The 22,818-nt window shown below is 51.4% G+C and overlaps 8 protein-coding genes across 10 annotated transcripts; 3 read left to right on the forward strand and 5 right to left on the reverse strand.

Annotated features, from left to right (window-relative positions):
* The first annotated feature begins 231 nt into the window (after positions 1 to 231).
* LOC9652022 (WW domain-binding protein 11) lies at positions 232 to 2,309 on the forward strand. The gene is made up of 9 exons (XM_024670353.1): positions 232 to 417; positions 469 to 562; positions 622 to 713; positions 773 to 822; positions 892 to 958; positions 1,008 to 1,095; positions 1,161 to 1,372; positions 1,424 to 1,894; positions 1,948 to 2,309. The coding sequence occupies exons 1-9, from the start codon at positions 340 to 342 to the stop codon at positions 2,146 to 2,148; spliced, it is 1,353 nt and encodes a 450-aa protein (XP_024526121.1). The 5' UTR covers positions 232 to 339; the 3' UTR covers positions 2,149 to 2,309.
* Positions 2,156 to 4,572, reverse strand: LOC9634928 (isocitrate dehydrogenase [NADP]). Its single transcript, XM_002965956.2, has 16 exons — positions 4,267 to 4,572; positions 4,165 to 4,208; positions 3,998 to 4,107; positions 3,901 to 3,938; positions 3,764 to 3,841; positions 3,668 to 3,721; positions 3,516 to 3,617; positions 3,375 to 3,463; positions 3,209 to 3,312; positions 3,076 to 3,144; positions 2,911 to 3,026; positions 2,826 to 2,860; positions 2,636 to 2,778; positions 2,464 to 2,586; positions 2,320 to 2,412; positions 2,156 to 2,262 (listed from the first exon to the last, which is right to left on the reverse strand). The coding sequence occupies exons 1-16, from the start codon at positions 4,466 to 4,468 to the stop codon at positions 2,235 to 2,237; spliced, it is 1,428 nt and encodes a 475-aa protein (XP_002966002.2). The 5' UTR covers positions 4,469 to 4,572; the 3' UTR covers positions 2,156 to 2,234.
* LOC9652023 lies at positions 4,481 to 8,646 on the reverse strand. Of its 2 annotated transcripts, none has more exons than XM_024670344.1 (13): positions 8,347 to 8,646; positions 8,147 to 8,288; positions 7,944 to 8,086; positions 7,733 to 7,886; positions 7,395 to 7,633; positions 7,227 to 7,341; positions 7,012 to 7,162; positions 6,813 to 6,961; positions 6,575 to 6,747; positions 6,214 to 6,519; positions 6,106 to 6,158; positions 5,852 to 6,054; positions 4,481 to 5,796 (listed from the first exon to the last, which is right to left on the reverse strand). In XM_024670344.1, exons 1-13 carry the CDS (start codon positions 8,539 to 8,541, stop codon positions 4,529 to 4,531), a joined length of 3,291 nt encoding a protein of 1,096 aa, XP_024526112.1. In that variant the 5' UTR covers positions 8,542 to 8,646; the 3' UTR covers positions 4,481 to 4,528. The 2 variants fall into 2 exon arrangements, with proteins under 2 accessions (XP_024526112.1, XP_002966003.2); XM_002965957.2 differs by having other exon boundaries at positions 7,685 to 7,886.
* A 111-nt stretch (positions 8,647 to 8,757) lies between these two features.
* On the reverse strand, positions 8,758 to 10,580 carry LOC9652024. Its single transcript, XM_002965958.2, has 6 exons — positions 9,894 to 10,580; positions 9,780 to 9,835; positions 9,585 to 9,694; positions 9,373 to 9,535; positions 9,230 to 9,322; positions 8,758 to 9,178 (listed from the first exon to the last, which is right to left on the reverse strand). The coding sequence occupies exons 1-6, from the start codon at positions 10,534 to 10,536 to the stop codon at positions 9,020 to 9,022; spliced, it is 1,224 nt and encodes a 407-aa protein (XP_002966004.2). The 5' UTR covers positions 10,537 to 10,580; the 3' UTR covers positions 8,758 to 9,019.
* On the reverse strand, positions 10,561 to 12,912 carry LOC9652025 (3beta-hydroxysteroid-dehydrogenase/decarboxylase). Its single transcript, XM_002965959.2, has 7 exons — positions 11,905 to 12,912; positions 11,748 to 11,837; positions 11,558 to 11,691; positions 11,323 to 11,493; positions 11,152 to 11,268; positions 11,020 to 11,099; positions 10,561 to 10,947 (listed from the first exon to the last, which is right to left on the reverse strand). The coding sequence occupies exons 1-7, from the start codon at positions 12,122 to 12,124 to the stop codon at positions 10,590 to 10,592; spliced, it is 1,170 nt and encodes a 389-aa protein (XP_002966005.1). The 5' UTR covers positions 12,125 to 12,912; the 3' UTR covers positions 10,561 to 10,589.
* On the reverse strand, positions 11,810 to 14,303 carry LOC9652026 (kinesin-like protein KIN-10A). The gene is made up of 5 exons (XM_024670351.1): positions 13,815 to 14,303; positions 13,604 to 13,759; positions 13,447 to 13,545; positions 13,281 to 13,391; positions 11,810 to 13,231 (listed from the first exon to the last, which is right to left on the reverse strand). Exons 1-5 carry the CDS (start codon positions 14,301 to 14,303, stop codon positions 12,131 to 12,133), a joined length of 1,956 nt encoding a protein of 651 aa, XP_024526119.1. The 3' UTR covers positions 11,810 to 12,130.
* A 482-nt stretch (positions 14,304 to 14,785) lies between these two features.
* Positions 14,786 to 16,625, forward strand: LOC9652027 (guard cell S-type anion channel SLAC1). Its single transcript, XM_024670352.1, has 4 exons — positions 14,786 to 15,255; positions 15,310 to 16,080; positions 16,140 to 16,171; positions 16,231 to 16,625. The coding sequence occupies exons 1-4, from the start codon at positions 14,869 to 14,871 to the stop codon at positions 16,592 to 16,594; spliced, it is 1,554 nt and encodes a 517-aa protein (XP_024526120.1). The 5' UTR covers positions 14,786 to 14,868; the 3' UTR covers positions 16,595 to 16,625.
* Positions 16,626 to 17,198: 573 nt separating this feature from the next.
* LOC9634929 (cyclic nucleotide-gated ion channel 2) lies at positions 17,199 to 20,093 on the forward strand. Of its 2 annotated transcripts, none has more exons than XM_024670348.1 (8): positions 17,199 to 17,506; positions 17,561 to 18,134; positions 18,186 to 18,404; positions 18,458 to 18,768; positions 18,817 to 18,925; positions 18,982 to 19,218; positions 19,277 to 19,363; positions 19,429 to 20,093. In XM_024670348.1, the coding sequence occupies exons 2-8, from the start codon at positions 17,562 to 17,564 to the stop codon at positions 19,957 to 19,959; spliced, it is 2,067 nt and encodes a 688-aa protein (XP_024526116.1). In that variant the 5' UTR covers positions 17,199 to 17,506; position 17,561; the 3' UTR covers positions 19,960 to 20,093. The 2 variants fall into 2 exon arrangements, with proteins under 2 accessions (XP_024526116.1, XP_024526117.1); XM_024670349.1 differs by lacking the exon at positions 17,199 to 17,506 and having other exon boundaries at positions 17,756 to 17,869; positions 17,929 to 18,134.
* The last annotated feature ends 2,725 nt before the right edge of the window (positions 20,094 to 22,818 follow it).

Consider the following 22,818-nt stretch of genomic DNA (forward strand, 5'->3'; position numbering starts at 1 on the left):
CCGCAAGGCGGCAAGCGCGAGGCAGCAAGACAGCAGCAGCAACATCTTCCACATTTACAGGAGCTGCGTGCCGTCCATTCCCGAGGACAGGCTCAGCGTTGTCGGCTTCGAGGTGGGCGACCCAATTTGTTTTCGAGTGTCATCCCATCACGCTTGTTTGGTCGCAGGGAATCATGCTGGGGTTGCTGGCGGTGTTCTCGCCGGTGCTCTACCTGAGGAAGAAGCGGGGATTTGTGCCCTCGGGAATGACCCGGATCCCATCCTCCACCAGATTCTAGGCTCGTTATTGTTTAAATAATAGTCTGCCCTATCATTTTCTAGGGCACAAGGGCTGGAGCCATGAAGAGCAAGGGCGGCAAGGCGATGAATCCCACGGACGCATACCGCAAGGAGCTGCGCAAGAAGGAGTTGAAACGAGTGAGTTGCGCTTGCTGTTGCTCTTCCTGTCGCTCAATTCCATGTTTGCAGAACAAAAAGGAGAGGAAGAAGGTGAGGGAGGTGGGCATTCTCAAAAAGGACCCGGAGGCTCTCAAGGACCAGATCAAGAAGCTCGACACCCAGAGTAAGCGCGCATGCATTTCTAGGCCAACACTGACAAACAGTGCGCGGCAAACGTTTTAGATACAGAAGCAGACGGAGCTCTGGACAAGACGAGGCGGCACAAGAAGCGGCAGCTCGAGGACACTCTCAACCTCGTTCTCAAGAAGCGAAAGGTATGCTCTTGAAACCTCCCAGGTTGTGTGTACCAATCATAAACGCTGGGTGCAACCAGGAGTACGTGGACAAGATGAAAGAAAAAGGAGAAGATCCGGTTATGTTCAGGTAAGCTGTTTGTTGCTAGAGGTTTTATGCCTTTGTGCCAAACCATCTGACAGGTCTATTGGATGACAGCCACTTGCCTGCTCCTCGAGCAAAAGCTCCAGGCGACGAAGACGACGACAAGCCATACACACCTCAGGTGACACGGTCCCGCACTCCATTGTACTTGTGCTTACAACAAGTTCCAGGACTCTGCGTATGACCATACGACGCTAAATCCCGCTGGAGTTCCACCACCTGGGAAGCCGCCAATGTACAGACCATTCACAGGATCAGGTACATGTCGCGATCGCTCGATATCAGCTCTTAGGTCCCGAATGTTGGTGTCCATGTGATTTCAGCGCCCGAGCTGAATGTAGCTGTGCCTCTCCCGCCGCCACCTCCTCCGCCACCTTTGCCTGTGAGCAGGGAAGTGAGTGAGTTGGACCCGCTCTCTGTGCCCGTTCCTCCGCCGCCTCCTGCTCCTCGCTTGCCACCCAAGCCTTCGACTATGACGTATATTCCACCTTCCGGGGAGCCCTCTACCTCAGCAGGGAACGATGCGAGAGCAGAGGTTCGTATAGCGTGCTTCTTGTCATAGTGTTGACCCTTCGTTGGCATGTAGTTGGCAGATACACCACCTCAAGACTCTGGAGACGATGATAATGACGACGACGACGACGATGACGACTCCGACTCTGAACGAGAAAAAGCTGCTTCAACGTCATCTGCTGTGGTCCGGCCACCCTTAGTAACGCCAATGCAAATGACACCACTCCCACCACCACCACCACCACCGCCAGCAATGAGACCTCCGCCCCCTGTTCCTCCAAGGTTGCCGCTGGCCCCTCCTGGAATGGTTGCACCACCAGCTGGTATATCACAGCCACATTTCACGTTTCCACCACCGCCAGGTCTTCCTCACGTTGGCATGGCCTACGGCAGTGTTCCTCCAGCAGCTGTAGCACCAAGAGCAACAGCACAAGAAGCCCCCCCTAAAACCACCACCACCAATAAGCCATTCTATGTCAAGTCTGCGGCCCCAACAGCGACAAAGCGACCCCTGGCACAGCACACTCCGGGCCTGACTGCCATGGTACGTAACTTCGAAAGTTACCTATTTATTTCATTTTGCGACTCCCTTGACAGGTGCCAGCGTCTGTGAGAGTTCGAAGAGAAACAGCACCGAAAGCAAAGCCTAAGCCGTCTGTAACTCACGCTGCTGCCCCAGCCATAACACCGAGGCCTCCCGTTCTAGCTGTCAAGCCTCAAAGCATCGACGACTCCTATTCCGCCTTTCTGGAGGACATGAAGGCCCTGGGTGCATTTGATGAAGAAGACGTTAAGTGAAAGAGGCTTGTGTAGAAGCGCAGTCTTTATTTCCGTTCTGTACAAACTTTTCTTGCTTGGAGAAGCAAGTTATTGTGCTTTGATTCTCAGCGGCCTTGAAGAAGTGGCTCCTCCCTGTTATCAAATGGAATGAATATAAATGACTGAGCACACAAAAGTAAGTCTGGTTACAGTTTGGAAGTAGCAGGGGACAGTCGCCGCTTGAGATCGCCTGCGACCGAATCTAAAAACTCTTCGGTGCTAAGATACATGTTTCGAGGAGCCCTGTAGCAAACAGAAAACGTGAGCAAACAAAGAAAGTTGTTGCCAACTTACTTCGGGCCATGGAGAAGTATCGCAAGATCTTTAGTCATCTTGCCAGCTTCGACAGTCCCAACACAAGCCGCTTCCAGCTTCTCAGCAAATTCTTGTAGTTTTAAGTTACCATCCAGTTTAGCCCTGCACTCACGGTCTAAAGCCAAAGCGAGAGACAAGCCTGACGTCTTACCTGTGGCCAAGTCCCCGGCTCCATGCAAAAATGGATGCTATACTGTTCGTACTAGTTTCTCCTCCCTTCTGATGCACCCTGAAGTGCCGTGTCACTGTGCCATGAGCAGCTTCAGCTTCGATGGTCTTCCCATCGGGACATCTCTACATCAAACACATATTAAACAGGCCGTCCAATTGCCTCGACTTACCAGAATTGAAGTCATGAGACCCAGTGAACCAAAACCTGGGGGTACTCGAAATAAATGAGAGACAACGTTGTACACCGAGGCGTACCTTGAGCAAGAAAATCGCTCTGAACATCGCCGTCGTAATTTTTGCAGGCCCATACATAACCACCTTCACTCTTCAGAGCGTACGCGACCATATCATCAATAAGCCGGTGCTCATACCTGCGCCAGCATTGTCCATGGACATATAGTCAATAGGCTGTATGCTTACCAGATTCCGGCTTCCTCAAACTTTGACTTCCAGTCGGCTTCATATACATCCTGGAAGATATCCTTGAACCTTGGAGGCGAAGAGATCAACCATTACAAGGTGGACGTTTCCTTTGAGAACTTTAGAGTCATACCTGCCGTCGTACTTCTTCAAGATTGTGTTCTTTGTGCTCAAGTATAGAGGCCATTTCTTGTCATAGGCCATCATCATCGACGACTTCGCAAAAGCTGCAATCGACTTCAAGACGACGTTTACAAAGATGTCAGGCATTGCTTCGGAAACAGTACGGGCATAAGGACCTCGTCTGTGTTAAACATGGACAGTCCCACGCCACCCGCGCCCTTGAAGTTATATACTTCCAGTTCCACCGGCTTTCCATTGTCAGGGACTGTTAAAAGACATAAGTGGGTATATACCACAAATGACATTCGATGACATACCGTATACCAGGTTAAGCTTTCCAGGACCTTGAATCACCATGTCTGTTGCTCGGTACTGATCCCCAAAAGCATGCCTGCCAATGCAAATTGGCTTTTGCCATCCTGCAAAAGACTGCTTCGGCACCAAGCTTACATTTTAGTAAATCAATCACCTGGCACAAGTCTTGGAATATTTTTGCAAAGGATAGGCTCCCGAAACACGGTACCTGAAGCGGAGATGAGAGATAGAATGCATTGAGCTGATCTACCATTCAAGATGTTCCTGATGGTTCCGTTGGGACTTTTCCACATTCTCTTAAGCCCAAACTCTTTGACCCGAGTCTCATCTGCAGCGCGACAACAATGAAAGCCCGAGGCTGGGTTGCAAGCAAACGGAAAAACAAACCAGGAGTGATGGTTGCACACTTGACGGCCACGTTGTACCTGTGACAAGTCAATATGGTGCCGCCGGAACTCTATAGAGGAGCAAAAATCCTACGTACCTGAGGGTAGCCTGCGCACTTTCAGCAGTCACTTTGTCATCGGTGGCATCTCGGTTGAGAATGCCAAGATCATAGTATTTGATATCCACATCCACAAACGGCACAACAAGCTACAAGAAAAGAAGGGAATGATTGCTCTTTGCCGCTGCTGTGTGCTATCCATGTACCTTTTCTTTGATCATGCTCCAGATCACCCTGGCCATCTCATCACCTGTCGAGAAGCAGGAATGCGAGGTCAGGCAACCCAGCTGGTAAGTGCGAAATCGAACCATCCATTTCCACGATCGGATTATCGACTTTGATCCGCTCGAACGCCATATCGGACACGGCCCTCAGCGCCTGTGCTCTTGGTCGTGGGGAGAAGATGCGGACGGATGCAGGGGCGGATGAGAGACCGAGGCAGGCGGCGCCGCGTGTCGGGGCCGGAATCGCTGCAGGCGTACACAGGTGCCTTTGCATCATGCGCAGCATCAAAGCCAGACCTAGTTAAACCCTAGCTAAAACTTTTCATTTTGCGTTTTTTCTGAGGATTCATCTCTCCTGGGCAACAGCACCGCCCGACGACGACGACGACGTGGTTTCCTCCGCACTGCTCCCACAGCCAATCTTTTGCTTGCCCCGCTCTTCATCTCCTCCCGGGAAGCTGGCTCTGGCGAGCTCCCGCAACACCTTGAGTGTCTCCTCCTGCGGCCGCGCCGACGACGACAAGGACAGCGATCTCACCCACTCATTCCACGTCTGTTTCTTGTTTCCTCCCGCTGGCGACCGCGGCAGCTGTGGATCCGGTGCCGGAACCCCCACTCCGGCCTGATCCGGCCGTATGGACCGTGCTTGTTGGAAGTCTGGTGACGGACTGGTGAAGTGCACCACCGGGGCGAGGCCAGTCGCCGGCTGCCTGTTCGCGTGCGGGGTGACGAACTTGGACCACTTTGCACGGGGGACAAACGGCAGCAGCAAGCCCCGCAGCAGCATCTTGAGCCCCAGGCTGAGCGACGGCTGCTCCGCGGATGGCAGGCGGAGCAGCAGTCCCATGAGTGCATACCACTCATTCACAAGCTGCGCTATGAAGGTGACGAGCAGAAAGGCCAGCATGACAAATGCACTAGCCTTGCCATACCGATGCCATGACAGAGCAAGAGCAGTCGCGAAGACTCCCGCTTCACACGCCAGCGACACCGCCTCCACCGCGTGGACGCCCCGCCGAATCAAAGGCTTGAGCAGCATCAAGTAGAGCAGCTGGGACGCGGTGATGAGTAGCGCACTCAGAACCTGGCTTGTTCCACCACCAATTGCAGCCGGGTACGCGCCAAAAAGGATCCCCAGGGCTGCCCGGCGGAGCATGTCCACAACGATGTAAGCCGTCCTGGCTGCTCCCACAGACCATCTCCTGCTCCATTTGGCAGCGTGCTCCGCCTGCTCGCCCTCCCAGTTGATCCCTTTCATCCTTCCAATGCCGTTGGAGCCACTGTCAACCCATGCCGTCGCCTCTTGCTCCGCATCCACCACCACCACTTTGGGAGGACCTTTCCGGTCTTCAAACAGCAACCCATACCTGGGCAGAAACGTAGACGACAGCCCGGCCTTGCGCACCCACCTCCCAAAAGTCCGCTTGCCAACCACGGACGCTAACACTGCTTCATGACACGAGACCTGCTTCCTCCCCACTAAACTCACCTCTTGGTACTGTACAAATGCCGCATTGCCCACCCCTGCGGCCAGGAAGAGAGAGACGCACAGCATGAACGCGGCAGGCAATCCCAGAAGTATCACGCCTACCACAATCCCAGCAACGCTGCCTCCTGCCACCCACAATTAAGTAAATTCGTGGTACAGCATTTTTCATGAGCCACGTACCCGATATAACGAATGCACAAGCTTGCGTGATGCAAGGCAAGGAAAGCAGGGCCAAGAAGAGCTCGAATCTAGGAACCGTGAGGGCTCCCCGCACCGATGTCTTGGTTCGCCATCTCAGAAACGTCAACGTAGCCAGGTGAACAAGTGTGAGAGCCAGTCCAGCCACCGCCAACCAAAACACATTCCTCTCAAAATCGTGCCACCTTCATAGCCCACTCGGAATGAAGCAAATGTTGAAAATGAAGATGGCTTACCCCGTGTACTTGCGCCTCAGCAAGTCTTGAAGAGAAGAAGTAGCTTGCGGTTTCTGCAAGCAGCAGTCAAAAAAGGTGCCATTGGATTAACAATCTATTCCACAAAACCTCAAAGTAGCTCTGGTATTCGGCAGCTCGTAGAGGAGGTCCGAAAGTAGACGAATTTGAGCCAAGCTTTCGTCCATGCAATGGCATGGCAGCGTCCAGCCTCCGCCACCTTGTCTCGACCAAAGATGGAGGGGGCTGCGAGTCGATATCAAACGCATCAGACACCGGTCGGTCCTTCTCCCATGGGACTTTGACGTGTGGAATGAGCCATCGTAGTCCCCTCACGCTTTCAGAATACTCGAGCGGCACGCTCCTAACCGTCAGTCTCTCGGACAGAGCAAATACCTGGAGGTGACCGACCATTCCCTGGGAATCGAATCGCTTTTTAGGCGGCAGATAGATGCACTTTTTATGCTCTTACCAGCAGATTTCGTGAAGGATCTGTGACAATAGCACTGACGGTGCTGCTGGTTAGAGCTCCGGCTGCTGCTAAGCTTGCACATGAGATGGAGAGGGCTGCAGAGAACACCGCTGTTGCGAGCAAGCCAGCAGAAATCAAGGAATAGAGTGCGCCGGATATGGGAGGTACAGTGTCTGCTCACCGGACGGAAACAATCTTTAGTCATGGCCTTTCAAGACGCAGCGTGCAAACATCGTACAATGCCTCACTCGCAACAAGTTGGATGCCAAGTTTGTGTTCCCAGCAACGTCAGTTGTAGCATTCTCTGGAACAAAAACTGAGACAACATCATCTTCCCGAGTAATTGCAACCTCCAGGAAATATGTCGCCTCAGACAACTCCTTGAAACTAACACAAGAAAATCGCATCAAACCTCGAGACCTCATTGATCTTTGTACCTGGAAACTCTTCCGCCTTCTGTAGACACAGCTGCGGATGTAAACTGAAAGACCGGCTCCGAGAACTGGATCAGCACTGGAAACAGACGGTTCCTCGTTTTAGCTGGCGACGTCCAGAGCGTGCTAACAAGAGCTTGAGGCCTCACTTGATCTGAAACGAGACAATTCTCTTGTGAGCACCTCGACAACAACGTAATGATCAGTTACGTCCGCACCAAACAAGAAGCTGGCTGGAGCTACGGGCTGCACACGGGAGCCAGCTCTGCTGATAACAAGGCTCGACTGCAGCTCCACGGTGATGACAGCACTCGTAGTTGATATGTTCGTGAGCTGCAAAGAAAGCATGAGTCATTCATAAATGGTCTAGTATTGTATTCACCCACCAAGAAAGCAAACCTTCGGTTGCCTCGACTCTTTCGTCTGGTAGGCTCAAGCACCCCAAGGTTGGGGCGCAGCAACGCGGACAGCTGCTGCGTTGTGTTCAGCACCGGCTCCGTAAAATCCAGGTAGATTTTGAGATCCTCCACCCTGTTGGTGGTCTCGACTGTCCTCGCCACGTTGTTCACAAGAAGGAGAGAGTCGGCGACGGGCGTCCACAGATTGACGAATACGGCACCGCGATCTGCAAATTGAGAGAGATGATATCAGACTCGTAATGAGCTCATCCACCTACCAAAGCGGACAATGACAACCGAGTTGCTGCTTCTGACGAACACGTTACCGGCTGCATCGGAGCACAGAGCTTTGGCCATGACCAGCAGGATCCGGCCCTTGGCGGTGGAGTTGGAGAGGGAGACGCTCAAGCTGTACTCGACGTTGTCACGAATAACTTTGAACGATGAGGGCAGCAGAGCTCCCGGACCACGCACCACCAGCTGAGTAAGCCATGGACAAAAATCACTTGAAATGATTACCACCCTTTCTCCACTTACGGGACAGCTCGACTCGCTTGCGCACGAGAACTGCAAACCATTGGGCGCGATGCAGGGTTCACTGAAGACAAAACGCACAGCGACATGGAAGCCGTTGGTGAACGTCTGGCTGGGAACTATGGCGGCTGTGGGAGCGATCGTGTCTGTGAAAGTCATATCGCATCTGATCAGCCAATAGGAGAGATGCTTAGATCCATATATACCTACGATCCACGAGTAGTGCGCAGAGGCGCGGAGCCCAGTCGACGTGTTGACAGACACCTCAAACGTATGCCTGGCGTCTCGCAGGTTGCTGTAAGACACTCCCGCGCGGCTCGAGCAATCCTCCGACGCGAGTTGGTCCAGCTGAAGGGGAGGGAAAGCAAACCATCAAGAGGCAGAAAACGCACAGCCTTAAACCCACCCTGCAGCGAATGGAGCATGGTAATGTGGCACAGGGATGGCGCCCTTTCCCATCCAAGACATCAAACTGGAACGAGACGTTGGTGTGGGAGCTTGCCGGCGGGGGCCGGCGCGTGAGCACCACATCCAGTTGCCCCAAAGTCCCCACCAGCAGCAGCAGCACCTCCAGCAGAACGCCCAATGCCTGCAGCTGCATTGCCTCTGCTGCCGCTGCTGCTGCTCATGGCTGGTCTCCTTAAGCCTGCGCCTTGCCCATGCCCTGCGATCGGAACATCCAGCGCCCTTGATGAGCTCTCTCGAGCCCGTGAGATCCGCCTCCAAATCAGCTCTCGGCTAACTGGAGCAAATCACGGAATCCGTCGTGTCCGAGAGAGAGAGAGAGAGAGAGAGAGAATCAGGAGAGAGAGCGAACTAGAGAGAATGAGTTTTGATCGCGGTGTTTTCGCACAACGTACGCTCCTGTTTTGCAGCTAAACAAATCATTATCCTGCCTGTCTGCCGTCGTGGCTTGCAAGGCACTCTGCGTTTTAAACTCTCTCGCACTCTCGCTAGCTCATATTGCTCGAAACCAAACCCGATAAGGACGGTCCAACACAACAAACTTCGGTGCCACGGCATGCAGCTTTCTTGATTGGCTCTTGTCGATTGGTTCGCCTACCAGATGGATCGATTAGTCAGTCACCTAGGCTGATCCAGGAAGAAGGAAGTGACAGAGCTTCCTCTGCCACACGAGCCCCTTGTGCCGATAGCTTGGAGTAGATTTGCAGAAGCTCCAGTCGCTCCTGGGGAGTAAGGTGTGCTTCCAAGCCACGGCCAACCATCTCCATGTGAGGCTGTGGGGAAACGAGTTTTGGAAACTTCATACGTGCACACACTTCGCTTACCGAGTTGGGCTCGGGAGGGAAAACCCGGTGCATGCACACCAGCTGCCTGATGTCGGACATGGCGTCGCTCATCTTCTCTTGGGCAACGTTCGCCTGCAACCAACCCCTCAGTGGCAGCAATGGACTCAGAAATTCTTACTTACCCACGCCTGCAAAAATCCTGCACGAGTGCGTGCAGCAACAGCAGCATTCACAATTGAAGCTGCCTTCGCAGGCTCCAAGCCTATATTTGCGGCCAAACCGCACACGAAAGACACCATGCTTTCCCCGCCGTATTCCACCTCGCTGTCACCGGAGCTTATTAGCCTGGAAACCACAGCTTTAAGCTAAGCATGGAGACGAACATAGCTACTACCTGGAACAGGCAGACAAAACGAATCCGACGGCCGCTCGGAAGAAGGAATCACGAGTGTTTTCGGTGCCAAAATCAACCCTTGCACCAGAGTGTCTGCAAATCTGTCTGAGCTGAACACAAGCACACAACACAGCCAGCCTTACCAAACAGTTGAGCTCAAATGCGCGCGTGTGTCTATGTGTATGTGTTTTCTACCTGTACAGCGTCCTCCTCGTCGAAGTCTACGCCACCCAAACGCTTGTTGACAACCGCTGCACAAGTCCTGAGGCTCAAGCAAGAGCATATGTGCCACTCCATAATATTCCTTACCTCGCACAAGCGCATTGGCCTCGGCTTGAGCAAACGAATCACCGGCGGATGGTGATGATGCGGGGCGCCACCATGCAGGCACCTCCTCCTTCCTTGGCCGCCGTTGCTGCTGCTGCCGCCTCTCAAGGTTGGATGGGGAATCGTGGAGAGGGATCAGGGGCCTGCTCTGTATCTTGTTGTGCGCGGCAACTACGACTTCCCTGCCGCCCAAGCTCCGATCTCTCCTCACCACTAGCTTCCTCTTTCCCCTGGCCGCCAAGGCCATGACAGCCTTGGTCGCCAGAGCCACGAGAAGCAGGCACAGCGCCCCCAAGCCCATCAAGTCTGCTGCGGACGCGGATCGCCCGGCCACAGCAGCCGAGCAAGTCATAGACACGAGGCTTGCTCGCCACTCGTCGCCCCTTCGTGCCATCCGCACAAGGGCATCCCTTGCGCTGCTGCCGAGATCCTCCACCGTGATGCTCACCCTGCTCTCTTCCTCCTCCTGCTGCTGCTGCTGCTGCTGCTGCTGCTGCTGCGTCTTGCCATCCCACTGCCGCCGCCGCCGCCGCTCATGGCGCCGCCTTGCATCACCGTAGCAAGACAGCGGCACCAGCCTTTCTGTCCGACTCACGACCGCTCCGCCCAGCACCAGTGCCGCCATCACCACGACCTAAATCTCTGCCTATTTCGCACCAAAATGTTTCTTTCTTTAGTCTAGGCTACCTCGTGGAGGAATCTCTGGAAAAATACCGCGAGCAAAACGACGGCTACAAGGACCATCCACCACCAACGTGCCGCTGACTTGCCATCGCCGCCGGCGGCTGGGGAAGCCCGCAGGTGCTGGAACGACGTCACCGTCCGCTGGATGCCCTCCTCCACTGTGTAGAGCGGCTTGTACTTGAGCAGAGTCGCGGCTCGGTCGCAGCTGAACGTTCGCCACAAGCTCATGTAGCGTATCCTGGCGGGGGTGAACTGCGTCATCGGGACCCCCAGCGGTGCAAGCTGCTTGCAAGCCCACTCGGCAATGCAGGCCAGGGGCAGAACCAAGGCGACTGGCAGCTGGTACTGGGGCCTGCATCATGGAACAACGCACAAGGAAGCCAGAGTTAGCTCATACACTCGATGCAACGCTTGCCCCACGTACCGCGGGTATCCCAATCGCTCCAGGAACTCGGACAGAAACTCCCAGAACTTGACCGGCTCGCAGTTGGTGATGAAGTAGGCCTGCGAGCAAGCGACCTGACCTCCAGGGAAGGGAGGAACACAATGGCCTTACCTTGCCAGCAGCAACACCGCTTGCATCCACCAATGCCTCCTCGGCACACACGTGAGCATGAACCACGTTCTCAACATAGGTCCAGTCGAACTTGTTGTCGCCGCTCCCGATCTGAAACTGAAGCAGTCGAGGCACACGTGAGTCTCGGCCATCGACACCAGAAGCGCACACCTTGAGCTTGCCTGCTCTGGCTGCTGCCACAATCGACGGTAAAAACAGCCGGTCACCCGGCCCAAACAGCCCACTCGGGCGGATAGCGCAGGTGGCCAGCCCATGCCTACCGTTGGCATCCAGGACGAGTGCTTCGGCTTGCGCCTTGGTTTCGGAGTACGAATCCATGAGCTGCAGGTGACAAGCTCCTCAAGTTCACAAGCCAGAGAGGGTGAAAGAGAGAGACAGAGTGCACCTTGGCTGGGTACGCCAGGCTCTCATCCGCATCCTTGACCCCATTGATGTAGTCAAACACAACGCTGGGTGAGCTGGTGTAGATGAGCTTGTGCACACCCTGCTCGATGCACGCCTCAATCACATTGCGCGTGCCTTGCAACACCCAACACTCGGGATCTGATTGCTTGGATGGATGGCCAGCCACTTACCAATCACATTGACCGAGTGGTGCAGCTTCCAGTCGCTGATGGAGGAATCGGGTGCAGCCATGTGAAAGACAACGGTGGCATGCTCGAGAGCTGTCAAGTCAAAAGGAGGAGAGCGTAGCGTGTCAACCAACCACGCAAGCGCTTCGTGGCATACAACCTTGAATCACCTGGGGGAGATTGCGGAGATCAACCCCAGCGTATTGCGCCCTGCCGCTCTCCAGAGCCGCGCTCAACGCCTTCTCCTCATCCGCGTCCACCGCCAGGCCAGCCGCCAGATCCATGATCCGCACCACCTCCCATTTGCCGGATTCCAGCAGCTTGTGCACCAGGTGCCGTCCCAGGAACCCTCTGCCTCCGGTCACCACCGCACAAGCCATTGCAGGTTAGGGCACCTCTGGGAATGGCGCTAAGTTTTCACCGTGCCTGCGCAGCTTGCATGGTGGCGGCGGACTGACTGCGGCGGTTTGATTTTCCACCGCCCGCAACGGACGGCTCGACTTGTTCCCGGGGGGCTTGGGCGGCTTGGGGGAGTTGGCCGTCTTGCACCTCTCGCGACCGTCCCCGCACAGCTGGAAGATGTTCTCGATCCGGGCTCTCCTGGCGGCTGCAGCGCTGGGCGAAGCCGAAGCTGTGGGGCTTGTAGGGCTGGCCGGACACGTTGACACTTGACCACATGAAGAAGCTTTCTGCTGGAACGCGCAGCTGAAATTGAAGTCAGCGTTTGTCTGTGCCGAAGATGGAGGCCCGTTGTCAGCGGCACACGACAGCAGCCTTGGAGAAGCGGCGTGCGATGCCCACGAGTTCAAGCTCTCGACTGCGGATACCTGTGTCAGCTGCTTCGTGTCCAGACACAACAGCCCCTCCTCCGCTCTCTCCCGGGACTTTGCTACCATTCGCGTTGACTGCTGCAAGCGAACAAGCTCAGCCTCCGCAGTCTCGGCCCTCAGACGCAACCGCCCAATTTCTTGCTTCTGATCTTCCACAACTCGCTCCAGCTCTGTTAAACGTTCTTGTTCCGAAGACGAACCCACGTCCAGCCCGGGAGTCCTCTCTCGCACCTCAAGTTCGAGCGCTATGCGCAATTCCTGGCTCTTGAGCTCCATCGCACGACCCATTTCCTTTCTGAACTCCGCCATTTTCCCAGACCACTCCGCTTCCACCCTCTCCAAATTCGTCCTCAGATTGGAAAGCTCCATCTCTCTGTCTGCCAGCTTCTCCATCTCCTCCTCGTGATCCTTCACTTTCTGCTCGTAGTCCGCACGCAGCCTCTCCAGGCACTCGTCTTTGAACTCAAGACGAGCCTGTAGGGCAGCCTCGCTGCTATTCTGACTGCTGCCGTCTCTAGGGGGAGAAGTTGGAAGCCGAACAATGCACTTGGCTTTGGCTCCGTACTCAAGCGTGCATATCGTTTTGTAGACGTCTCTTGGATCTGGACTGGCGCACAAAACCATCAATATCTTCGATCCATCGACCTCAAATGAGTCCTGGAGAAAAGGAATATAAGACGATATCGTTCCTAGAGCACTCGCTTGCCTGTAAGAGCATAGTAAGCTTGCTGTCCCGGTAGGGAATATACGGGTTTCCATTTGCAATACACTCCACAACTCTCTTGAGAGCACTGTTGCCTTGGTTGATTCTTCCGGTCTGCCAGACGTACAGACAATGGTATGCACTCAATGAAAGACCAGACGGGCGATACCTGCATCTTTGCCTCTGATCCAGCTTGCTCGGAGTTCTCCGAACCGGCCATGTCCACGAGCACCAGCCTTCCGCCCACACCAAGGATGTTCAGCACGACCTACGGGTGCAACTTTCAAGCTCTGCAGGAGGAAAGAAGGGGAAAGCGAGTGACGCACCATGCAGTGACTCCGGGAGCTCCTGTCATTGCTGTTGGTGCTCTTCACAACACGTCGTTTCTCAACTCTAGCGATTTCCTGGACAAGCTTGGTGGGATCTATGCTCGAGATACTGGTAGCATTCCTGACTTTCTTGCCCCGCACCTCCAGCTTGGGCTGCATGCATGAGAGCGTGAGTGGCGGCAACATAGCCATTCTTGTCAAAGTTTACCCGTCCAGAGATGGACTTAGCACATCTTGGGCCAGGGCTTGAGAGCGGAGTGTTGCCACCGGCCAGAAGATCGTACACATCTTCGTTGTAGATCTCGAGGACGTTGGCGCTAACCTCCTGAGCAGCGGTTTTGCTCATGACGTGACGAAGGGCGAGGTAGGCAACACCGGGTTCCTTGGCCGACCCAAACATGGTGTGACTCTTTCCCGCGCCCGTCGGCCCATACATCATGATCGTGCAGCGGCCACCGCAGCGCACATCGTCCACTCTCGACTCGACATACCTGGCGTAGAAGGCGGGCAGCTTCTCGTGCGCAGAGAAAGAGACACCGTCGAGTAGGAAGTCGCGGTAGCCCTGATCCGTCTTGACGCGCACACACGACCCATTCCCCACCGCCGACAGAGCGGCCGGACAGGATTTAGGATCGGGCTGCTCGCGAATGCGACCCACCACCTCTACCGGATGATTCCCAGAGCCGCCAGAGCCCATCGCCCACACTGACCTAGAACAAGCTTGGGTCACTAGCCGTTGGGAGAGGACCGCGTGACGTGGCTCATCCACGGCCGTGGGATCGGTATGGCTCTCTCTCTCTCTTTCTCTCTCTCGTTTCGATCGAGCAGCAATCCTTTCAGAAAAGAAATTCGGTCGCTCTCCGATGTCAAAAGAGCTTTTAGTTTGGTGGATGGATGGATGGATGAATGTGGAAGAGAACCGCACCATCTGGTAAGGCAGTCAGAGCACGGCTTCTTGGGTGATTGTTATGGGAGCATCGAATCTCTCGAGTGATCGATCGACGAGTATCTTCGATCGATCACCAAAAAGTTGATGGGGAGCACTCTTCCCTTTCCTCTTTAGCTCCCCGTGGCTTGGGCACTCCATGCATTTGGTGCCTGGCCTATAAGTAGATGATGATAGACCACTCTGGATGTGATCTGTGTGCTCGGCTCGCCTGTTTTTGGTCATGGCTGAGGAGAAGCTTCACTCCGATCGCTCCGACTCGTTTCGTGTCTTGGAGTTGGAAGCCAAGGACACGTTTAACGATGATCCCCGTCTCATGGATCAAGTGCACGAACCGGTCGGCAGCAAACAGTCCAAAAACTACCAGCGCTTCAGCTCGCAGCTCGGCAGCACCCCCAATCCGGATTTGCACCGATGGAGGAGAAGCTTCTCGGGTGTAATGCGACGGGAGGAGCCCCTGTCTCCGTGGAAGAGGCGCACTCCGGATACGTACACCATGTTCCAGACAAGGTCTCCCATGTCTAGGCTCAGTTTCAACTCAAGGAACCGCGACACCAGTGCCGCTGCTGCTGCTGCCGCCACCGCCGCCACCACCGCTGCTGCTGTTAATGGCGATCCCACCTCACCACGACCACTCGAGGCAAATGTCCCTGCGGGTCGATACCTTGATGCGCTTCAGGGACCCGAGCTGGAAGTTCTCAAGGTAACTTTACACTAGAGTAAAAGGTGATGAGCTGAATTTTAAACGTGCGCGCAGGAGAGTGAAGACTTGCTGCTCCCAACGGACCAGACGTGGCCCTTTTTGCTCCGCTTCCCCATCAACTCGTTCGGTATCGTGCTGGGTCTAGGCAGCCAGACCATCTTGTGGAAGAAGCTGTCCCTCATGCCTTCGATGCGCTTCCTTCACATCCCCCTCCACATTAACTTCGTCCTGTGGTGTGTCGCCTTGTGCGCCTACACCCTCATTTCCCTCACTTATGTATGCAAGTGCATCTTCTACTTTGAGGCTGTGAGGCGTGAGTTCTACCACCCGGTGCGCATCAACTTCTTCTTTGCTCCCTGGGTGTGCGGCATGTTTCTCACGCTCGGGGTGCCCCCCACCATCGCCGCCTCCATCCATCCCGCCGCCTGGCTCGTCTTCATGTCGCCCCTGGTGGTGCTGGAGCTTAAGATCTATGGCCAATGGTTGTCCGGAGGGGAGCGGAGGCTGTCCAAGGTGGCCAACCCCGCCACGCACGTCTCCATTGTGGGCAACTTTGTGGGGTCGCTGCTGGGCGCCACAGTCGAGTGGAAGGAGCTCGCAACCTTCTTCTGGGCCGTGGGCATCGCGCACTATGTCGTCGTCTTCGTCACGCTCTACCAACGATTGCCAACCAACGAGCTGCTGACGCGGGACATGCACCCTGTCTACTTCCTCTTTCTCGCGGTTCCCAGCACCGCTAGTGTTGCCTGGGAAAAGATCACCAGCGACTTTGGATACGTTTCCAAGCTCGTTTTTTTTCTCGGCCTCTTCTTGCTCTTCTCGCTGGTAGAAAAGCTCAAGCTTAGTCTCAAGTTGCTAACATCTAGCTCCGCTTTTACATGCAGGTTGTTCGCGTCAGTATCTTTCGTGGCTTCAAGTACTTACTTTAAAGCCCTCTCCATCATTTTGCTCTAACACGGCTGTGCTGTGCTACAGGTTCTCTTTGACGTGGTGGGCATACACATTCCCTCTCACGGCTGTTGCCATTGCCTCGATTCACTACGCAGTGAGAGAACCCGGCTTGTTTACGCAAGGCCTGGCCACAGTAATTTCATTCGTGGCGGTCACTGTTGTCTTCCTTTTGTTTGTCTTCACTCTCGTCCATGCGTTTGTGTGGAGGACACTCTTTCCGAACGACATTGCCATTGCAATCACGCGCAAGAAGCGCAGAGGCAAGCCCGCGAGAAAGAACATCCTACATAGCAGTGGTTCATTCGACAAAGAAACGAACCAGGCCATGGAGGACAATTCCAAGACCCGCAGAGTACCTTCTGTAACAATTTCGGTCGGCTGTAGCTAGGTAATAAGAATAACAAGAACATGTTTACCTACCTACAGTTATAGCATGCGCGCTCGGCATTTATCTGAATGGCTACATTTTGGTGTCATGTTGAGCATTGGCTTGTCCCTTTTTCCCCAGTAGATCTCTTGAGTATATTACATGTACTTTTAAACTCCATCAATCCTAGCGGCACCTCGGTTTCACCTTCTTCTTGGTTGGTGCTCACAAGCTGTTAAACCCAGGATTCAGCTGCCACGGAACTAATATGGACTCTACATTAAACTGAAAATCAGCTTCAAGGACCATGTAACAACTTCAAGCTTCCAAATTTATGAAATTCGAACAGAAAAGCAAAAGCTGCCGTGCTTGCTGGAGCTACTGGAATTTCCCATGTGGCTGATATTAATGAGATCCTGTCCACGAGTGCTGTTACTTTCACCCACACTTCTAAAGTCTTTAAATGACGTTTTAGTTCTGATGTCGCTATCAACGCTGATGTTATAAATATCGTTGTACACAACACCATTGCCTTGTACTATGATAAGAAAAAAATGGCCACAGGCCACTTATTTCCTGTCAATGAAAAATAGAAATAAAAAATTCGATAGTCGCGACAGAGAGAAAATGCAAAAGATGGCCTTGTAGAAACAGCAAAGGGTGCACTTGTATCTTGTTTTCTTCCTTGAAATGCGAAGCGAATGTTTCTTGCGCTGAACAAAGAAATTTGAGATGCTAGTTTTCGAACTTGTACCTGCGATGCTCAGTGTTCACTCTTTAGCTCTATGAACCAAATGCCATGGCGTTATGTTGGCCCGATTGGATGGAGAAGAAGAATTAAAGGAGGCAAGGGAAACGGATGATCTGATGTTGGCCATCCTCTGTATCCTTGTGACTTCGATCGGTGGCTCTCAAATTCACTAGCTTGGCTAAGTAATTGATCACATCGAAATGACTTCTCCCCGCCTCACCCTTCTTTTGATGCAGGATGTCTTCCGTGGTGCAAAGAGTAGCTGCTTTGTTCAACTTGTGGAAAAGGATTCCGGGAGACAAGCCTAGAGATCGCTTTGACTTAAGCTTGTCATCCGGTCCTACTACACGGCCATTGTCAACCACCAGCGGCAGTAGCAGCGGCGCACAGCCAGAAGCGAGCAACAAACCCGAGCCTGGATCTAGTGAGAGCCGCAGCTGGATCTTTGGTCAAGTCCTGGACCCAAGAAGCAGGTATATCCGTGCTTGGAACCGGCTCTTCCTTGTATCTCGTGGGCTCAGCTTAGCAATCGATCCCCTATTCCTGTATGTCGTTTCGATCGATGAGGACTCCACCTGCCTTCATGTTGACGGGTGGTTTGCAGCACTGGTGACCATTCTTCGGGCAGCGATCGATGTCATGCTGCTGTGGCATGTCCGGCTGCAGCTCAAACTTGCATTCGTGTCTAAGAAGAGCCTTGTCGTTGGGAGGGGAAAACTGGTGTGGGACGGTAAGAAGGTAGCATTGCATTACATTCAGCAACGTGAGGGCTTCCTCTGCGACGTTCTGGTTATGCTGCCGATCATGGAGGTAATTGAAAATGAACGAGATCCATTCGAACACTGACTACACATTCTGCAGGTTCTGATCTGGCTGATAGTTCCAGGGATGATCACAAAGCGTAACCAGGGAATTCACATGATGAGCCTCGTTCTCTTCGTTTTTATTCTCCAGTACCTGCCTAAGGTGTCACACTTGGTTCTTCTCATGCGAAGAATGCAACATGTGACAGGCTACATTTTTAGCAGCGCATGGTGGGGATTTGTCCTCAATCTCACAGCCTACTTCATTGCCTCGCATGTAAGCTTCACTCACTACATTCACATTTACTTACTCTGGTCTGTATCGTCCAGGTCGCAGGAGCTTGCTGGTATCTACTGGGTCTTCAGCGTATTGAGACATGTATGCATGTTCAGCTCGAAAAGAAGGGGTTTCGATCCTCATGGCTAGGTTGCCATAAACCTATCTCGTTTGGACATGCCCCAGTCAAAGGATCAACTACATCACCTCTCAGCATTAACTCGGCCGCCTTCATCTCATGCATTTCCAACTATACCAACACTTTTAGCTACGGAATCTACCAGCCAACAATACCTCTGGCCCTCACCAGGAACTGGCTGGAACGGATAAGCTACCCAATTTTTTGGGGTCTCATGACATTAAGGTAAGAGCCTCTTCACTTAAAGCCATTTGAATCAGGGCCAATGTGCAGCTCATTTGGAAACTTGGAGCCCACCAACCATGTACCAGAGGTTGCATTCAGCATCATTGTCATCACCTGTGGCCTATTGCTCTTCACACTTCTCATTGGAAACATTCAGGTGTTGAGAATATTATTTGATGTTTAAGGACTAACAGCGACCATGTCAAACGGCAGATGTTTCTCTATTCTATGACTTCAAAGAAAGAAGAAATGCAGCTTAAGATGAGGGACCTGGAGCACTGGATGAAGAGGCGTCAGCTTCCAACTCGCCTCAGGCACCGTGTCCGACATTACGAGCGGCAGAAATGGGCTTCCACCCGGGGTGTAGACGAGCATGCCATGGTTTGTGACTTGCCAGATGGCATCAAACGAGACATCAAGAGGCACCTCTGTCTCGACCTTGTTCGACAGGCAAGCACTGCAATGATAAAGATTAGTCAATATCCATTCCTACTGTTAAATTATGCAGGTCCCACTGTTTGGACAGATGGACGAAGTGGTTTTAGACAACATTTGTGACCGCGTAAAGCCAATCCTTTATATCAAGGACGAAATCGTAAGAAGCTCCGCTGTAGTCTTTGTTTTTATTAACGCCGGCTGCTCTGAAAATGTGCACGTCAGATTATGAGAGAAGGCGACCCCGTGCTACGCATGCTATTTATGGTCCGTGGGCAACTTGAGAGCGTGTATCGAGTGGGCAAGAGCAAAATGAGCATTGTCACACTGGGCCCTGGCAACTTTTGTGGGGAAGAACTTCTACCGTGGTGCCTATACAGGTCATCCGACACAATTGCGAGTTTGCCACCTTCCATTGCCACCATCAGCTGCCTGGAATCAGTGGAGGCGTTTGGCCTTGAAGCCGAAGACTTGAAGTACGTGACGCAGAACTTTCAGCACACCTTCATCAACGAGAAGCTGAGGCACACTACCCGGTACTACTCGCCTGGATGGCGGACCTGGGCAGCTGTAAACATCCAGCTTGCATGGAGGCGTTACAAGTACCACAAGGCCCTGGCTCTTGACATGCCACGTCAGGGTGGCTTTGTCCGAAAGGCAAGTGAAGCGTCACTCCGGAAGGATTTGCTCCGGATGTACGCAGCTATGATGGTGTCACCAAAACCTCGAGACGCAACAGCACTGCAGAGAGTATAACTATTTTCAACTCGTCGAGAAGCCTATCGCTTAGAAAAGGTCTAGAAGGGCTTTGTTTCCAAATTTACCTTATTAAACACAGCCCAGCCTGGCGCTTGACATGCCACGTCAGGGTGGCTTTGTCTAAGAGGCAAGTGAAGCGTCACGCCAAAAGGATTGCTCCGAATTTACGCAGCTATGATGGTGTCACCGAAACCCCAGCACCGCAGAGAGTATAACTATTTTCAAATCGTCTAGGAGAAAAGCTCTAGAAGAGTCTGCCTCAAACACAGCACAGAATATTCGTTTTACAAACATTTTTATAGAGCCGTAAACACAGCCAAGCTCCATATCCAGGACTGACTCTAGAAACCTGGATCATGATAGAATAACCTGTGTTTGGAAAACAGAAAAAAAGAGGTAAATAACCTTGAGAGGTTAAGCAATTCCTTCAGCTCTCGTCTTCAGATCCTTTTACTCTGAGCTCCAGATATAATACGTTTATTACTCTGCTAGAATCAAACACTTGGTAGAAAAGCTTTTAAGAGTGCTTTGCAGCACATTCAGCAATAAACATTTGATTTCTAGCAAAGATTTGTGTTTACTTTGTATATGCAGGAATTATTTTTATTTTTTACTGAATTTTTCTTGTGCTGGAAAACGGTGGGCCTAGCCTGAACCTGGGTGGCAGTAGGTTCAGCAGGGAGGAATCAGGCTTGGCACACACCTGTGGGCACAAGTTAAATCTTAAAAAACACATGTGAATGTATAATTTTCATTGAAAGTTTTCAAAACTTATAGACATGTTTTGAAGCCATTTTTTTGGCATGGTCATGCATGTCCACACCCTTTTTCATGCCACATATGAAAAAAACAATGCTACATGGAAAATGTAATGCACCATAGCCATTTTAAACATTAACACAGTGATGGGTTTAGGTTTCCGGGTGGCACTTCATTTCAGTGTCTTTTTAATGGTGTGAGTGGCACTTTTGATGATCATTAGCAGCATGCAGTCTTGTAAGTGAGGACTATGACAATGATTTTATGCTCTGGCTATTTTCCATGAATGGGGACCAATTTTGCAGTGCAAGAGATTGTTTTGTGTGCTATTGATGACACAGTCTTATAGATGACCCACATGGCAAGTGCTATATGAGTGGGAAGTTTGTCAATGAATGAGGAGGCTCTTGTATGGGTAAATGCCAAATCAATAGAAGGTTACAAAATGCAGGATCTCATTAGATCTATACATTGCACCATTATCTTAAAAGTATAGGCTAGAAAGGAACTGTACCCAATGAAGACTCTTGCGGATGTTGAAGTGCTTCTTTGGCAGATTCTTTCATAGCCTAAGAACATGATAAAGTGGGTGGTTTCTTATGCAAATGGTAAACTAAGAGATGTTGGTTATTGAGTTAGTCAAGATGTGTTGGGCTGTATTTGTTTGGAGCATATTTTGTGGAGGTGACTAGAGCTAATTCCTATATATGTTTCAATGTGGAGTCACCTATAGAGCTCTAGTTAGTAAGTTTCCCACACCATGTCAAATTTATGGTCTTGACACAATATTTTTCTATCGTGTATTGCCTTGGGGCATCTATTTATATGAAACTATTGATGTATGTCATAAATGTGATTTCGGGTATCAAAAAATATTTGTCAGTAAATCTTTATAAACACTCTCTCCTTACTATCATAATAGCAAAAAATTGGTACAATTAGATCCTTTTATTAACCCCTTTTGTGTTAATGGCTATAGGTAAATGGACATGGTTTTAGCATAATGGGCTGATATGTCAATGGTATATTTGGGGTGTCTATTATAGGATTGGACACATGGAGCAGTTGGACTAAGCGCAAAGACTGAGTGGCATAAATGCCATTCACAGGGTTAATATGTCTTCAAGTAGGGAAAAAGATTTATGGAGGTTATGAGAAAAAATTTCTCCAAGTGATTGAACGTGTAGTTAAGTGACTAAAGTAAAATGGAAAATTTAGTTATTTACAAAAAGATGATCCATGGGGTTCAAATATAGAGGGAAAAATTTACATTTGGTAATAGAAGGGTCTTAGGTCTAACTCTATTGGTTGGCTAGGAGAATAACACCACATGTTTAGCATCTGGCAGGTTTAGTTAGCTTTGGTTAGAGAGTTGTGGTTCTCAGCTTTCATTCACGAGGGCGTGAATTTGCAGAGAAGGGTGGTGGATTGTAAGCAACTAAAAGAAATAACTCGAGAGACAATCTAAAATGAATTCAAATATAAAAGGAAAATACCCATGAATAAGTATACACTTGCTTTTCCAATTGGTTAAGGGTGTAAGGATATTTTAAGGTTCAGTGTCCTTAGGTTTTAATAGTATTGGGTTGTATGACTTCTTGAGAAGTCTAATATAACATCTTTATAGTATCATCTTTTTTCATAATAAAAAGGACTTTATAAAGCAACTTACTTGATTGGATACAACCTTTGTCAAGAAGCTTTTTAAGTTGCTTAACCATCTCTTTAATATTCAAATAGTATGGAGCTTTTGTAGGTTGTTTAGAACCTAAAACTGATCTCACAGTTAGTAATAAATCCTTCAGAAGGATATTTTGATTCTTTGCTAATAACTTATTAATGTTTCTTGAGAGAAATATTGACCCTATCATTGATTTGAACTAGGTCCTCAACTTTCATCACTTAAACCCAAAGGTTCAACATTAATTCTTAGTGACTTTTTGATGTCTTGATATGTCCTTTTGGTTGCAAAAGCACTCATGAAGGGTTTTGGGATACTAAGTTCTTAATTGCGAGAGCAGCTCAAGTCACAAATAGTTTGAAGAGTGGATGGCTCACCTGAAAGTCCCTTCAATGGGAGTGACAGTATGATGTGTC

This window comes from Selaginella moellendorffii, unplaced genomic scaffold (genome assembly GCF_000143415.4).
Source record: "Selaginella moellendorffii unplaced genomic scaffold, v1.0 SELMOscaffold_6, whole genome shotgun sequence".
Classification (NCBI taxonomy): Eukaryota; Viridiplantae; Streptophyta; class Lycopodiopsida; order Selaginellales; family Selaginellaceae; genus Selaginella; species Selaginella moellendorffii.

What these genes read in the sequence shown, in the direction of transcription:
- LOC9652022 (XM_024670353.1), top strand. Translation starts at nt 340, where the DNA reads ATGAAGAGCAAGGGCGGCAAGGCGATGAATCCCACGGACGCATACCGC. An exon ending in GGAACGATGCGAGAGCAGAG is followed by an intron (nt 1,373 to 1,423) that starts GTTCGTATAGCG and finishes GTTGGCATGTAG; the next exon opens with TTGGCAGATACACCACCTCA. An exon ending in CTCCGGGCCTGACTGCCATG is followed by an intron (nt 1,895 to 1,947) that starts GTACGTAACTTC and finishes CTCCCTTGACAG; the next exon opens with GTGCCAGCGTCTGTGAGAGT.
- LOC9634928 (XM_002965956.2), bottom strand. Translation starts at nt 4,468, where the DNA reads ATGCTGCGCATGATGCAAAGGCACCTGTGTACGCCTGCAGCGATTCCG. An exon ending in GTGTGCAACCATCACTCCTG is followed by an intron (nt 3,842 to 3,900) that starts GTTTGTTTTTCC and finishes GTCGCGCTGCAG; the next exon opens with ATGAGACTCGGGTCAAAGAG. An exon ending in CCATGTTTAACACAGACGAG is followed by an intron (nt 3,313 to 3,374) that starts GTCCTTATGCCC and finishes GTCGTCTTGAAG; the next exon opens with TCGATTGCAGCTTTTGCGAA.
- LOC9652023 (XM_002965957.2), bottom strand. Translation starts at nt 8,541, where the DNA reads ATGCAGCTGCAGGCATTGGGCGTTCTGCTGGAGGTGCTGCTGCTGCTG. An exon ending in ACCGAAGGTTTGCTTTCTTG is followed by an intron (nt 7,342 to 7,394) that starts GTGGGTGAATAC and finishes CTTTCTTTGCAG; the next exon opens with CTCACGAACATATCAACTAC. An exon ending in ATCCTTCACGAAATCTGCTG is followed by an intron (nt 6,520 to 6,574) that starts GTAAGAGCATAA and finishes TTCGATTCCCAG; the next exon opens with GGAATGGTCGGTCACCTCCA.
- LOC9652024 (XM_002965958.2), bottom strand. Translation starts at nt 10,536, where the DNA reads ATGGCGGCACTGGTGCTGGGCGGAGCGGTCGTGAGTCGGACAGAAAGG. An exon ending in GTTTTGTCTGCCTGTTCCAG is followed by an intron (nt 9,536 to 9,584) that starts GTAGTAGCTATG and finishes TGTGGTTTCCAG; the next exon opens with GCTAATAAGCTCCGGTGACA. An exon ending in CAGGATTTTTGCAGGCGTGG is followed by an intron (nt 9,323 to 9,372) that starts GTAAGTAAGAAT and finishes GGTTGGTTGCAG; the next exon opens with GCGAACGTTGCCCAAGAGAA.
- LOC9652025 (XM_002965959.2), bottom strand. Translation starts at nt 12,124, where the DNA reads ATGGCTTGTGCGGTGGTGACCGGAGGCAGAGGGTTCCTGGGACGGCAC. An exon ending in TCTCCCCCAGGTGATTCAAG is followed by an intron (nt 11,838 to 11,904) that starts GTTGTATGCCAC and finishes TTGACTTGACAG; the next exon opens with CTCTCGAGCATGCCACCGTT. An exon ending in CCAGAGCAGGCAAGCTCAAG is followed by an intron (nt 11,269 to 11,322) that starts GTGTGCGCTTCT and finishes CGACTGCTTCAG; the next exon opens with TTTCAGATCGGGAGCGGCGA.
- LOC9652026 (XM_024670351.1), bottom strand. Translation starts at nt 14,303, where the DNA reads ATGGGCTCTGGCGGCTCTGGGAATCATCCGGTAGAGGTGGTGGGTCGC. An exon ending in CTAAGTCCATCTCTGGACGG is followed by an intron (nt 13,760 to 13,814) that starts GTAAACTTTGAC and finishes TCATGCATGCAG; the next exon opens with CCCAAGCTGGAGGTGCGGGG. An exon ending in GCTCCCGGAGTCACTGCATG is followed by an intron (nt 13,546 to 13,603) that starts GTGCGTCACTCG and finishes TTGCACCCGTAG; the next exon opens with GTCGTGCTGAACATCCTTGG.
- LOC9652027 (XM_024670352.1), top strand. Translation starts at nt 14,869, where the DNA reads ATGGATCAAGTGCACGAACCGGTCGGCAGCAAACAGTCCAAAAACTAC. An exon ending in CCGAGCTGGAAGTTCTCAAG is followed by an intron (nt 15,256 to 15,309) that starts GTAACTTTACAC and finishes ACGTGCGCGCAG; the next exon opens with GAGAGTGAAGACTTGCTGCT. An exon ending in AGTATCTTTCGTGGCTTCAA is followed by an intron (nt 16,172 to 16,230) that starts GTACTTACTTTA and finishes GCTGTGCTACAG; the next exon opens with GTTCTCTTTGACGTGGTGGG.
- LOC9634929 (XM_024670348.1), top strand. Translation starts at nt 17,562, where the DNA reads ATGTCTTCCGTGGTGCAAAGAGTAGCTGCTTTGTTCAACTTGTGGAAA. An exon ending in TGGGGTCTCATGACATTAAG is followed by an intron (nt 18,769 to 18,816) that starts GTAAGAGCCTCT and finishes GCCAATGTGCAG; the next exon opens with CTCATTTGGAAACTTGGAGC. An exon ending in GTCTCGACCTTGTTCGACAG is followed by an intron (nt 19,219 to 19,276) that starts GCAAGCACTGCA and finishes TAAATTATGCAG; the next exon opens with GTCCCACTGTTTGGACAGAT.